This window comes from Fundulus heteroclitus, chromosome 12 (assembly GCF_011125445.2).
Source record: "Fundulus heteroclitus isolate FHET01 chromosome 12, MU-UCD_Fhet_4.1, whole genome shotgun sequence".
Lineage (NCBI taxonomy): Eukaryota > Metazoa > Chordata > Actinopteri > Cyprinodontiformes > Fundulidae > Fundulus > Fundulus heteroclitus.
The window spans coordinates 17,696,548-17,709,078 of record NC_046372.1 but is presented as its reverse complement, the minus strand read 5'-3'; the positions used below and the strand labels follow the sequence as shown (position 1 = coordinate 17,709,078).

Here is a 12,531-nt window from a genome sequence, read left to right as displayed (position 1 = left end):
TTAGGTTTTTGTCTTACATTTGTAGTATGTTGTCATTTACATAAACATGTAATGATAACCTTAGGTAAAAATACCATATTTAATAAAAAGTGGCAACACATGTTGATTATTATGTTATGCTTTGTTTACCTGTCATTCATTTTGATACAGGCTTAAGCAAGAATAACAGATTGAAATTGTATCTGACAAGCTATAAGCAGCGTTTCTGTTAAATTGGTCTGTTAAAGCGGTGTTACCTCAAACGAGTAATAGGAGGTGTTCAATTAGTTTTGACGCAATGACTGTACATGCTTTTCATAGATGGTAAACTGACTGCATTTATATAGGTCTTTTCTAATCACACTGCCCACTCAAAGTGCTTCATACTAAAGCCACATTCAGCCAGTCAAATGCACACAACACACTAATACACTGATATGCAGGTCAGGAGGCAACTTGGGGTTAAGGGCACAATGGAGAATATTTCCAAGCAGCCAACTTTCTTTATTTAAAAACCTTTCAGCCATCTGGCCAGCAGCATGCAGCAACATGTGGGGGAGGGACATTGTTTCATTACTCTGAAGATGCTCAGGTCACTCTGGCATTTAAGTAACAGTAGGAAAGAGACAATTTTAGAAGATTAGATGCTTCTTAAAATACCGGTATGTGTGTACTAAGCTTCATCCAGTTACTGGTATAATACGAAAATCACATCATTTAGTTTTTTTCTCTCTTTTATCCAATATTGCATTGTTGACAGTTGGTTACATTCAGCTGTAGCAGCAGGTTAGTCTGGATTTCAGAATGTAAATCCACTGAGATGAATCTCAAACAATGAGATTATCGCCACTATTCTCATCTCAAGTCAACTCGGATCTGCATCCCGGAGTTGTTTGGCAGCAGCACGTTGTCACCCCGACATTCAGATGAAAACAGAGCGAGTAACCATAGAAACGTGTGGCGAGAGGCCTTTAAACAGGATTAGAGTGAAAGCGGATGGCGCTTTTCCATTTCTGTTTTTGTTTCTGTTTTTTTTTTTTGTGCGTGTTCAAGATTGTACACTTCATATACCCTTGCCATGAGAGCTAAACAAGGGCCCTACATAACCACTATGCCTCATTAAGTACCAACATAATGCATCACAGATGATGGTTCCTGTGTGGATTGTCACTTGAATTTCACATTTGGCCATCAAAGCCCCTGCTCACTGGATGAGTAATGACTGTAACATCTTTGTTTTTTATGTCCGTTTCTCTCTGTCCGTTTGTCTCTCCTTTTCTGTCTTTCCTCTCAGGGTTTTCTGCTCATAGGATGATGAAAGGAGGGCTAGATGAACGCAACGCGAAGGACACGGCAACGCTGGTTAAAGAATACTGTGCCAATTTTTGTACTGTAAAAAAAAAAAAAAAAAGGGGGGGGGTCTTTGTTTTGTTTCTTTTTTATACCACTTAAACGGTTTTGTTGGGCTTTGCAACTTTGTCTGTAGCAAGTTGGAAATGTTCTGTTCTGATATTCTGTTTTCGCTTGTTGATGATACTTCCAAAACTTTAAAAATTGATCATTATGATTCATAATGTGTGCACTTAGTGTCATTAACTGCCTCATTGTGAATGCATGACAAAGAAATTAATATAATCAAGAAATATAATATACTCTGTGTTATTGTTGCAGTTAAAAGGCTTTTATTGAGGTTATATATTTGCAAGAAAATGAGCACCATTGGTTTAAAATTCTGTATGAAATTTGTCCACTTTACCCATTGGGAACGTGTAGGGACTGGTAAAACTGTTATATTTTTGGGGTTTTATTATTCATAAAGGCTTAAGCAGGCACAATTAAGACAATGAAAGATGTACAGGCAAGCAGACCGGGACAAAAACATTTAATTTGCAAACGAGTTTGGTGTGTTGACAAGTCAGTGAATTGTGAAAATGGCGATTTGGCCACAGCTTCAATAAACACATCTTCTAATTTGCCACTGGGAATCCATCAAAAGGCATCAGCTTCAGTGCAAGTGCTCTTTAGTGAAATGTTAATCTTGTCATAACATAAGTTTCCATGTCACAGCTGGTGTGCTCCAAACAATGAAATCTGAGAATTTTTTCTGTCCTAAATTCTAAGGAAAAAAACATGTTTAAATTTGTCCAAGGCTCTTAAAATTTTAATGTCGATGTGTGCAGTAGGGTAAAATGTGTCAAACTAATAATTATGGTAAAGGCAAACTGTTTAATGAAGTCCTTTTTTTAATTTTTTTTTTTTTTTGGAATTTGAAATGAATAAAGTAATGGAAACTTAAAGGTTTACGGTTTGAAAATTGATGCGATTTATTAAATGCATTTTTAATAAATTGCTTTATGGTAAGCATGTCACATTCAAGATGTTTTTGTTTTTCCTGATAGTGACCCAACTCATTTAAGATTAAGTGTATGCTAATTTGATGTCTTAGTTACTTAATTTTTTTACAAAGCACCCATTTGCACACTACATACCACTACTACAATACTTGACCGGATCTTCAGAAGTTTTTTGGTGTGCTTGATAACACAAACCATCTTCCTCTTAGCAGTCACCTTTTCTCTAATGCTGGAGATGAGCGAGAAATGGTCCAAGCTTCTTATATCGTCACTTGCTTTTCATCCATTTCTTGCATGTCCACAACATGTGGACATGTTCTCTGGCAATTTCCCATTTATTGTAATAAAAAGACTGCTGCTGGCAGGTTTGGCACAATTGTGCAGGTTTTATTTTTCATAGATGAAGAAATAACGGTTTAGACTTTGTCATCATTTTCTGGTGACTTTTGGGCACCAAAAAAAGGCTGTGTTAAAGAAAAACTGATGGTCGGACTTTGAACACACCGTTACACACAAGGCAAAACATTTTTAATGCAGAAATTATCACTTTTGCACTGCACTGTAATTTCAGTGGCTAAATACATGCAAAAAACATTATATTAGCTAAGGTGACTGAAAAAGATGTGCAAAGAATCTTGCTGCCAAATAATTAAGATGGTTTTACCGGATGGTTTTACCGGATGACTGGTATAGACTACACACTCCTCCACAGCAAGAAGTTACCAAAAATAAATTGCTTTACAGATAGCCAAACCTGCAAACTCATCTCATATATAAACAGATTTTTTTTTTTTTTTTAGCGTTTGTGTAGAACAGAAATTGCAAAATAAAACAAGATCTTTAAATGTGCTGTTGGGATAAATTAACCTCCTTTAAGAGTGCCAATTCGACTTTTTAGGCTTTTTTTTTTTTTTTGGTTAATTGCATCCCAGGTGTAGCATCACACCTATTCGATTTCTAGCAAGCTGGAAAACGTTTTCCCTCAATGCCATTTTCTTTAAAAATTGGCTGTTTCATAGCAAAACATTAATGAAAGCAAATGATGTATTCCTAATCATGTCTGACAGCTGTCGACTTGCACATTCAGCACCAATGAGGCTTTTAAAGAAGAAACGAGCATTTGCAGAATCTTTACTTGTCTGCCTCTTGCCTTACCTCTTCGCTAGCATTTGGTACATTAATTTATTTGGCTTTCTGCATGTTTACTGTGATATAAGTAACCCCCCCCCCCCCCGCCCCACACTGTAAAAATAACACCTGTCTGCTTGTGTCAGCATGTGTATTTGCCTGCCTACTTGTGCCCTAAAAATCATCTCCAGTTTTCACATCTTTGAGTGGATGTAAACAAGCTTGATCTCAGGTATGTTTGTTCATTGTTCCTATTGTCTCTTCGACTGTTGGTTTGAAAAAAATAAATATATTAAATAGTTGCACAAGCCTGCAAAGTCAAAGGTCACAGAAGCTGTTTGGTAACAGAAAGCAGCTCAAGTAGAGTTTAAGTGATGGTCTCAGAAAGACATTCTATTGGTTTAAAGTTCTGGTTAAGGTTTATGGTCCAAGAAAAGATACCTTCCCTAACCGATTGTGTTAATTTGCTGCTTTATTCCAGGTCGAAATTCGAAAGTCATTGCACAAGGACTATATTTCCATCCCACCCCCTTTATAACTCCCTTTGCATTAAAAGTCATGCTGATTTTCTTTGATAACTTTGTGCAAGCTACAATTACAGGACACCAAAGGAGTTTGAGCTGTTTGCTATGAGTGGATGAATGAATTCTTCTACTTGAGACATTCACAGGAGAGATGCCCTCCTGTGCAAGGCTCTGTGGATAAGATGGTTCCCAGCCTAAATGGCTGACCCCTGGTGGATGACCAGATGTAAAAGGTGCAGAGCTTTCAAAGTCAGATCTCAGGTCAGGATCCAAGATGAAGGAACAGAGAGCCCAAGAACGGTCTTCCAGTCCATAAGATCTTGATTACTGTGACAGCTAACCCCAACCACCTGCTAACCCCAGCAGGTGGTTGGGGAACTACAAGAAGGCACAAGGAGCAAGAAATAACCGGGTTGATTTGAATGACATGAAAGGCAGGATGGATCCAAAGGTAGGACGGAGGATTAAGGCAGACAGTGGACCGGCTAATAATGGAGTCAACAACAAACTGACCCAAGAACCTGGGAGAGTTTTCTGGGGCATGGTTGTAATGGAAAATGGTTGACAACCAATCCTTTTGTCTAGTAGAGTAAGTGGGAATGGGGATGTATTTCTTATCGGCAAGCTTCATGGTTTGGGAGGATGTTCTCTGCAAGGCCAATTTGGTCTAGTTTCATATTGACAGTGATTGAGATGGTGTCTTGCAAATGAAATAGGAAAAGTGAGGGCAGAAACCCAAGACGGGCCTTATATGGAGATAAACCAGAGGCTGTTAAGATAAGAATTTTGAGCATGCGCCACCATGGTGATATGTTGACTCCAGGAAATCCAGATGGATGAGTACACGCTGCAGTGTGTTTCTACCCTCTTTGCCCCACCCTCCTCAACTTATTCATGCACTCACATTGACTGTTGGTGTGAGGATGGAAGACTGAAGAGAGCCAGGATTTAGCACCAAGAGCTGACCAGAAGTCTTTGCAGACCTGAGCACTGAACTGGGGACCTCGATTTGATAATTGCTCTGCAGATGGTGTATAGTTTGCTAGTCTTGCACTGCTCTGACCTTTTCAGGATCTGTCTTATCCTGTTCACTGTCAAAAAACATAGCATTGGTTTTGGCTGGACTGGAGAACTCACACTTTTTGGCTTTAACTAAAAAGCCAATTTTGTATTATGCCCTGTTGGGGCTTACTGATGTACTTTTTCATAGCTTTTTGTTCTGGGCGAGAGAGGGTGTACAGTTACCCAGATGGACGGGGAGCACAAGGAAGGTTGATGGCACAATCATAAAGGCTTTGTGAGCTGAGACAGTAAGATCTTTACTGAAAGCCTGCGGGAGTGCAAGCCATTTGAAGAAAATGCTTGAGAGATCAAGCAGTTTTAGCTGATGTTGCAAGTGATAACAGGTGGACGAATATTGGAAGTTCCGTGACTCAAAGCAAGATTTGATGGGGTCTGTGGGGGTTATTCTTGAAGCCAAGAATGACCCAAAACAGCTGGAGGGGGGTACTTGGTTATCTGTGCATGATAGTTACTAGAACCATTAAACCGAAGGGGTTTTCGAGCAAGCTGCCGTCCAAGAAGGTGGTGACAAAAATAAGTGGATAGAAGAGTCTGAACTAGGTTGTTACATTGTTGAGCTAGTTGACTGATTTAGATTCTGTTCTGATCCAGAATCGGTCCAAGAACAGAACTGGTCTAGGTGTATAGAAGTAGATGTTAATCTGAAACTGAAGGGTTTTTTTTTCTTTGTAGGATTCCACCTGCCAGTAATTCCTTATCTATTGCCTGGCTGGGAGTTGTGGGCAGATGGAACAAGATGAGAAGTAATTGCCAGGAATGCCACAATATAGGCAGTCTCCAGCAGCCCTCCTCTGGTGTCTCACCTCAGGAGACAGAGTTCCTACCTCTGGGACAAGAGGAGATGGCTGGGAGAATTTCTTTATATACATGTTCTTAATGATTGTCAATGTGGATGGAAAGATTTAAGTTTTCTAAATAGTGAGGTCCATCTCTGCATAGTAGCTTGTCACCCAGGAAGGCTTCTTTAAGAGCAGGACAGGGAGGGTAAGGGAGGCGGTACCCTGGAAGGAAGAGATGGGGAAAAGAACATGAGGAAACTGGAAAGAGCAAGAGAGTTTGGTTTGGCACGAAAATCTTGGAGTTTGGTGTTCGATTCCTGAATTTCCCAGATGAGGATGTCCGAAACTTGGGCTACAGAATTGTGCTGTTGGACAATGGTCTGAAGTATGGAGTCGTGGTTGGCTGAGAAGAATGCCTTATTTGGAGAGGGTGGTACGTTATTGTGCTGCTTAGTCTGAGTGGTCTGATTGTTCTGGCATGTTGGTTTTGTTTGAGATCCTTGTGTGGGCGACAAATGCAAACACTAAAAAGAAGATTGAACAGTTATAAGTGAATGACTAAATGTTCCTCTGGGTTCTCGAGAGGTCCTGGATGGCACTGAGCAGGAGAAGTAAGTTGTGAGAAGTCAAATATTGTTCCTATTCTAATAAAAAATGGTGAGACAGCCAACTTACCGCTGGAGTTCCAAGGATGGAGAGTGGGAACTGGGCAACTGGTTCACTGGATAGGAAAAAAACAAGAGGGAAGCATGGAACGTTGACAAACAGAGAGACTAAGAAATTGTAGCCCTGATAACCAGTCGTGCAGCTAAACAATCTGCTACCTGCCTCAGGGAATCTGCTCCTCTATAAGCTCCTCCTGATTAGGCTTAAACTCTTCAGCTTTGATGAGACACCTACTAGTAATGCCCTTCAATCACAAATAGATTGAACACAACCTGCACAAATCCCTGAAGGACTGACATTAACATGATTTTTTTTTTTATTATTAATTTCTCCATCTTATCAAAATAAAGAAAAATATTTAAACTGATATCTCCTACACTTGCCTGGATTGTTATTTTTGCATTTGTCTGCTGAATCAGATATTTTGTTTGGGGAAAGAAAAAAGAAAAAGAAATTGATGTTGCCTGTCATCCTAATTGTTGGACAGTCTGAATGAACATCTCTCTCTCTCCAGACATAGAATTAGCTTGAAGTTCTTTTGTTGGAATGAAAGTTGTCAAAAAATAGTCTGTGATGTAAAGCTTGCAACCAGAAAACTAATAAAAAGTATAGATAATAATGAGCACCACTCAAATATTTTGAGAATGTATTTTGAATATGTAAATGAAAACTTGCTTGATTTACAAAAAAAAAAATGTTTAAAAGGAAATCACTGTTCTCTAAGGCTCTTTAGGTTTGAACTTGAAGGAGGAGCATTGATGGAAGAAATGCATGTTTTGATCTTCTGTCTGTTGCGTGTATTTAATAAACGGCTGTATTTACCAGCACTATGTCATTCAGTGAGACATTACAGTTGATTTTAGAAGGAAAACATCCTTGAGGGGTTTCTTTTTCTGTAAATATTGCGCATCACTGCTGCTATGAACAACTCTGATCCAATCAGCCTACGCTGCAATGACCTTTTTGTGCACTTGATTGAGGAAGTTCCGTTTTGTTGCATCGACTGCAAGGACTTTGCATTTACTCATAAATAAAGAGAAACATTTACAGAACATGTCAACATTTGCTTGGGTTGTTTTTCTTGCTTAAAGGAAGTTTTTTAAATGAGACAGAGTAAGAATGTTTATCCAAGCAGATGAAATTGTTTAAGCTTAATCTATTTGAGTTAAAGGTTTGCTTTGGGGTTTTTAAATGTCTTATTTGTTTATTTACCTCTCCTTCTAGCTTATAGAAGTGGGGGCTGCAATGGCTGTGGGCTAGTTTTCAAAGTACTGAGAAAAACTACAAGAGCAACCTTGTAACCAAACAAGGGTACCTGGAGTACTTTTTGCCAACACTGAAGAATTAGGCTGTCTAATCGAGCATTAGTGACTTGAAAAATACTGAGAAAAATGAAGGTTTTATGTATAAAGACTGTAAAACTTTGAGTGTTTGAATATAACAAGCGTACTGTCTTAAAATCATTAATGGAAAGATGTTGGTCAAGGCATGACCTTCTGTACTGGACAGTGAATCAAAAATATAACACAAACCACAACATTGGAAGCTAAGCTGCACAACCGCTCAATAAAGAAATTAATTGTTTATTTTTTTATATATATATATATATATATATATATATATATATATATATATATATATATATATATATATATATATATATATATATATATATATATATATTTTAAGACTACTGAGAGGGTTTGAGAATTGAAAGCATGTTTCAGACCTGCATAATACATTTTGGAAACAAAGGTCATGTCTGTCATCTTTAAACATGTCTGTCAAAATTAGCATGCAGAAATGATCAAAGATGCATCATCAAAAAAGTATTCACATCCCCAAAGCTGTAGTGACTGAGAAGACAAATAGTGCACTGCTGTGTGACACTGTCTGTTATCTGCGCTTGGGGGGCTCTTTGGTGTCTTGAACCGTTCAGACAAAAGTCTGATGGTGGTCACATTTAATCAGTACAATGAACGACCACGCAAATCAGATTTCTGCTAAACATCGGAATTCAGCAGCAAGAGCTACAGTGTAAAAGTAGCTAAATAGAGCCTGGTGGGCTAAAAGTGTTTAGACCTGTTAGTCAACAACATGCAAGCAGCTGTGCATGTGCTGGAATTCTTTGTTTTTGTCTGTCTGCAAGATGATTAAAAATAGGAGGCTGATCTGGAATTGCGGTCTGACGACATGATGAGGAAAGTGATCTTTGTGTGATGGTCATTTGGTTGCCTGATTGCATACTTTGTGAAGCGCCTCTGTGTAATCTTTAGTTTGTTTTAACAGAGTTGGCTGCAATGTGTTCTTGTATGTAATAAATTCACACTTTTTAACATAACTTTCATGAGAGGATGAGATTTGGGCGGCTTTTTATTAACGCAGGGAGCTTTTATGTAGTATTGTCAGTTCTAGTAAACTTGAGTGACTGTCATGTTAGAAGTTAGCGTAAGCATCCACCAATTTCCCTGTTTAGTGGTTTATCATTAGTTATGCAAAAAAAGATGAACCCGCCCCCGATGATGGAGGCACTTGGCACATTCACCTGTTAAACGACATAAGGTGGCAAAATTAGTCATTAATCAATCAACCAGTAAGCCATGAAAAAAGCCTATGAAAAGAGGCGAAATAGAGATGCTGTCAGTTGTTCCCTTACAGAGATCTGAAACGAGATGGTGAGGAGGAACGTCGACCATGGACGAACCGAGGTGGTGAGGCGGAACTGACAAGCCGAGGACTCTGCGTTGCAAGATTTATCTGCAAAGACACTGACCATTTGGACAAAGCTTGAGTTATATTAAAAAGAAAAATTGGCCAAGAACTTCTTTCTGCAGATGTGACATATCCACTAAATACCTCCTGTTTTAATTTTAGATGCATCTCTGCTCCACCACACGTGTGAAATAACTTTACCGGCACAACATGTCATCAGTTTCTATTTATTCTTCTACTGGGCCATTCATTCAATTCAGAGGTGTTTCAACCAGGGAGGCATCTAAAAGCTGCAGTGGCTCTCAGGGATTGGATTTGTAGACTTTGTTCTACAGGGTTTTGACTCAAAGGGATGATTTAAAAAAAAAAAAAACTTGCCGTAACTCAAATTTGTTTTCTTTGTAAAAACTTCAAAATGTGTGTCCTTGACCTTTTGATTCACAATTATGACAATTTTGATGATTATTGACCTTTTGATGTCACACATTTTTGTGGAAATAAGTTCGACAAACATGAAGAATTTGCAAGACAGTGTACTAAAAGAAGGCACAAGGTAAGTTATCGACTGCAGGTAAGCTATTTACTGCACAAACCCTTAATATCTTACTCCCAATATTCTGAACTGTGTCTTTAAGTTTTAAACAAACTTGGCTGCAATGTCCAGGGTCTATAAGAATATGCTGTAAAACTCAAAATAAAAAATGGAAACGACGACTCTAGTTCCAAAGATTGTTGAAAATATAGGAAAAAAGCTCTGGTGATGCTGACGAGGCGGCCTGTTAGTTCTTCCTGTCTCATTCAGCAAGGCCCGCCTCACCTGGTTTGGAGATTTGGCCGCAAAGGAAGAAAACAATTATCAGAGACAACACACTTATATGCATATATTTATTACAATTGGAACTACAAAGGGAGACAAACACTTACATTACCACAAAGCTTAATTTGTGGTAATGTAAGTGGCGGTAATGACACCCGGTCACGCCGATCAGAGGTCACCAAAGTTGGTGTTGCTTCGGTTTGTGAGTTTGCTAAAACTATGTCGGACTCTGTAATTTTCTCTGGTCCCCTGCCTGATCTGACCAGTGATGACATGTTTAGCCGCATGTCATCATTCAACCGCTGGTTGTCTAGGTGGTGTCCAGAAAACGATGTGGGCTACATTGATAACTGGAGAACTTTCTGGGGAAAACCTGGTCTGATCCGGAGAGACGGCATCCATCCTACTTTGGATGGTGCAGCTCTTCTTTCTAGGAATCTGGCCGGATTTATTAGTCCTCCTAAATGCTGACAACCCAGGGTCCAGACCAGGAAGCAGAGCCGTAGTTTAACACACCTCTCTGCAGCTTCTGTACTGTTACCCACCCATTATCCTATTGAGACGGTGTCTTTCCCACGGCCAAAACTTAACAGATCAAAAACTGATCTAAAAGGAACAAATCATAAAAACCTAATAAAAATCAATATGGTTCACCTTGAACCTAAAAATAAAATAATAAAATGTGGTCTATTAAATATAAGGTCTCTTCCTCCAAAGACTTTGTTAGTTAATGAATTGATTTCTGATAATCAGATTGATTTGTTTTGTCTCACAGAAACCTGGCTACAAGAGGACTACGTTAGTATAAATGAGTCAACCCACTCCAGTTACTCAAATTTCCACATTCCCAGATCTGTGGGAAGAGGAGGAGGAGTGGCAACCATCTTTCAGTCTGATTTATTAATTAGTCCCAGGCCAATTAATAACTACAGTTCTTTTGAACATTTAACCCTCAGTTTCCCTCATCCAAACTGCAAAGCAATAAAACCTCTTCTGTTTGTTGTTTTGTATCGTCCACCAGGCCCTTACACTCAGTTTTTGGATGAGTTGTCAGATTTCTTATCTGATTTGGTGTTAAATACTGATAAGGTTATTATAGTGGGTGATTTTAACATCCATGTTGACACTGAATGTGATAACCTTAGTGTAGCCTTTAAAACTATCCTAGATTCAATTGGTTTTGTTCAAAATGTGCATAAACCGACGCACTCTCGGCTCCATACTTTAGACCTTGTTCTGACATATGGCATTGATTGTGAAGAATTAACAGTATTCTCTCACAACCCTGTCCTGTCTGATCATTTTTTAATAACATTTGAGTTTAATCTAACTGAATTCTCCACCCCCAAAAGAGGGTTCCATTATAGTAGATTTTTATCGGATAATGCTGTATCAAAACTTAAAGAGTCTGTCCCCTTCTTAATATCCTCAGTATTGCAGAAATGCCCTGTAGATGGCAGCATTGCTGTTTCTTCCCATTCACAAATCGATACCTTTGCTAACAATGTGACTTCCTCATTGCGTTCTGCATTAGACAATGTAGCTCCCTTGAAAAAGAAGGTGATTATTCACAGGAAGCTGGCTCCTTGGTTTAATTCAGAGCTGCGTTCCTTGAAGCACAATGTTAGGAAATTGGAGAGAAAATGGCGCTCTACACACCAAGAGGAATCCTACTTAATCTGGAGGGACAGACTATTGTTGTATAACAAGACCCTCCGCAGAGTTAGAGTAGCATATTTTTCATCATTAATTGAAGAGAATAAAAATAATCCTAGATTTCTCTTTAGTACAGTTGCCAAACTTACCCAGAGCCACAGCTCTGTTGATCCATCCATTCCCTTAGCTCTTAGTAGTAATGATTTTATGGGATTCTTCATAAATAAAATTGATGCCATTAAAAATAAAATAATTGGCATCCTCCCAAACATGATTACCTCGTCCTCAGTAAGTGAGGCAGCATTGGAGGAATCTTTAGAATCTGCGCAGTGTTTGAACTGTTTAGAAGCAGTAGAGCTTTCTGAGCTATCTAAAATTTTAGCTTCATCTAAACCTTCTACCTGTATGTTAGACCCAATCCCAACCAAGTTGTTTAAGGACATATTCCCTTTGATCAGTGGCACTATTTTAGACATGATTAATCTATCCTTAGTAAATGGATATGTACCACAGGTTTTGAAAGTAGCTGTTATTAAACCTTTACTTAAGAAACCTTCTCTTGATCAAGATGAGTTAGTAAATTACAGACCTATATCTAATCTTCTTTTCTTATCTAAAATTCTTGAGAAAGTAGTTGCTAATCAACTTTGTGAACATTTACAAAGTAATGACCTACTTGAGGAGTTTCAGTCAGGCTTCAGAGCTCATCATAGCACTGAAACAGCTCTGGTGAAGGTCACTAATGATATTCTCATGGCCTCAGATAATGGACTTGTGTCTATACTTGTCCTGTTAGATCTCAGTGCTGCGTTTGATACAGTTGATCACAATAT

General features: G+C 38.6%; 1 protein-coding gene across 1 annotated transcript in view; it reads left to right on the top strand.

Annotated features, from left to right (window-relative positions):
* nos1 (nitric oxide synthase 1 (neuronal)) overlaps window positions 1–1,390 on the top strand; it is a 60,853-nt gene extending 59,463 nt beyond the window's left edge. The window contains 1 exon segment of the mRNA NM_001309969.1: window positions 1,274–1,390. Within this exon segment, the coding sequence (NP_001296898.1) occupies window positions 1,274–1,289 (16 nt within the window). The 3' untranslated portion in view covers window positions 1,290–1,390.
* Window positions 1,391–12,531: the final 11,141 nt, after the last annotated feature.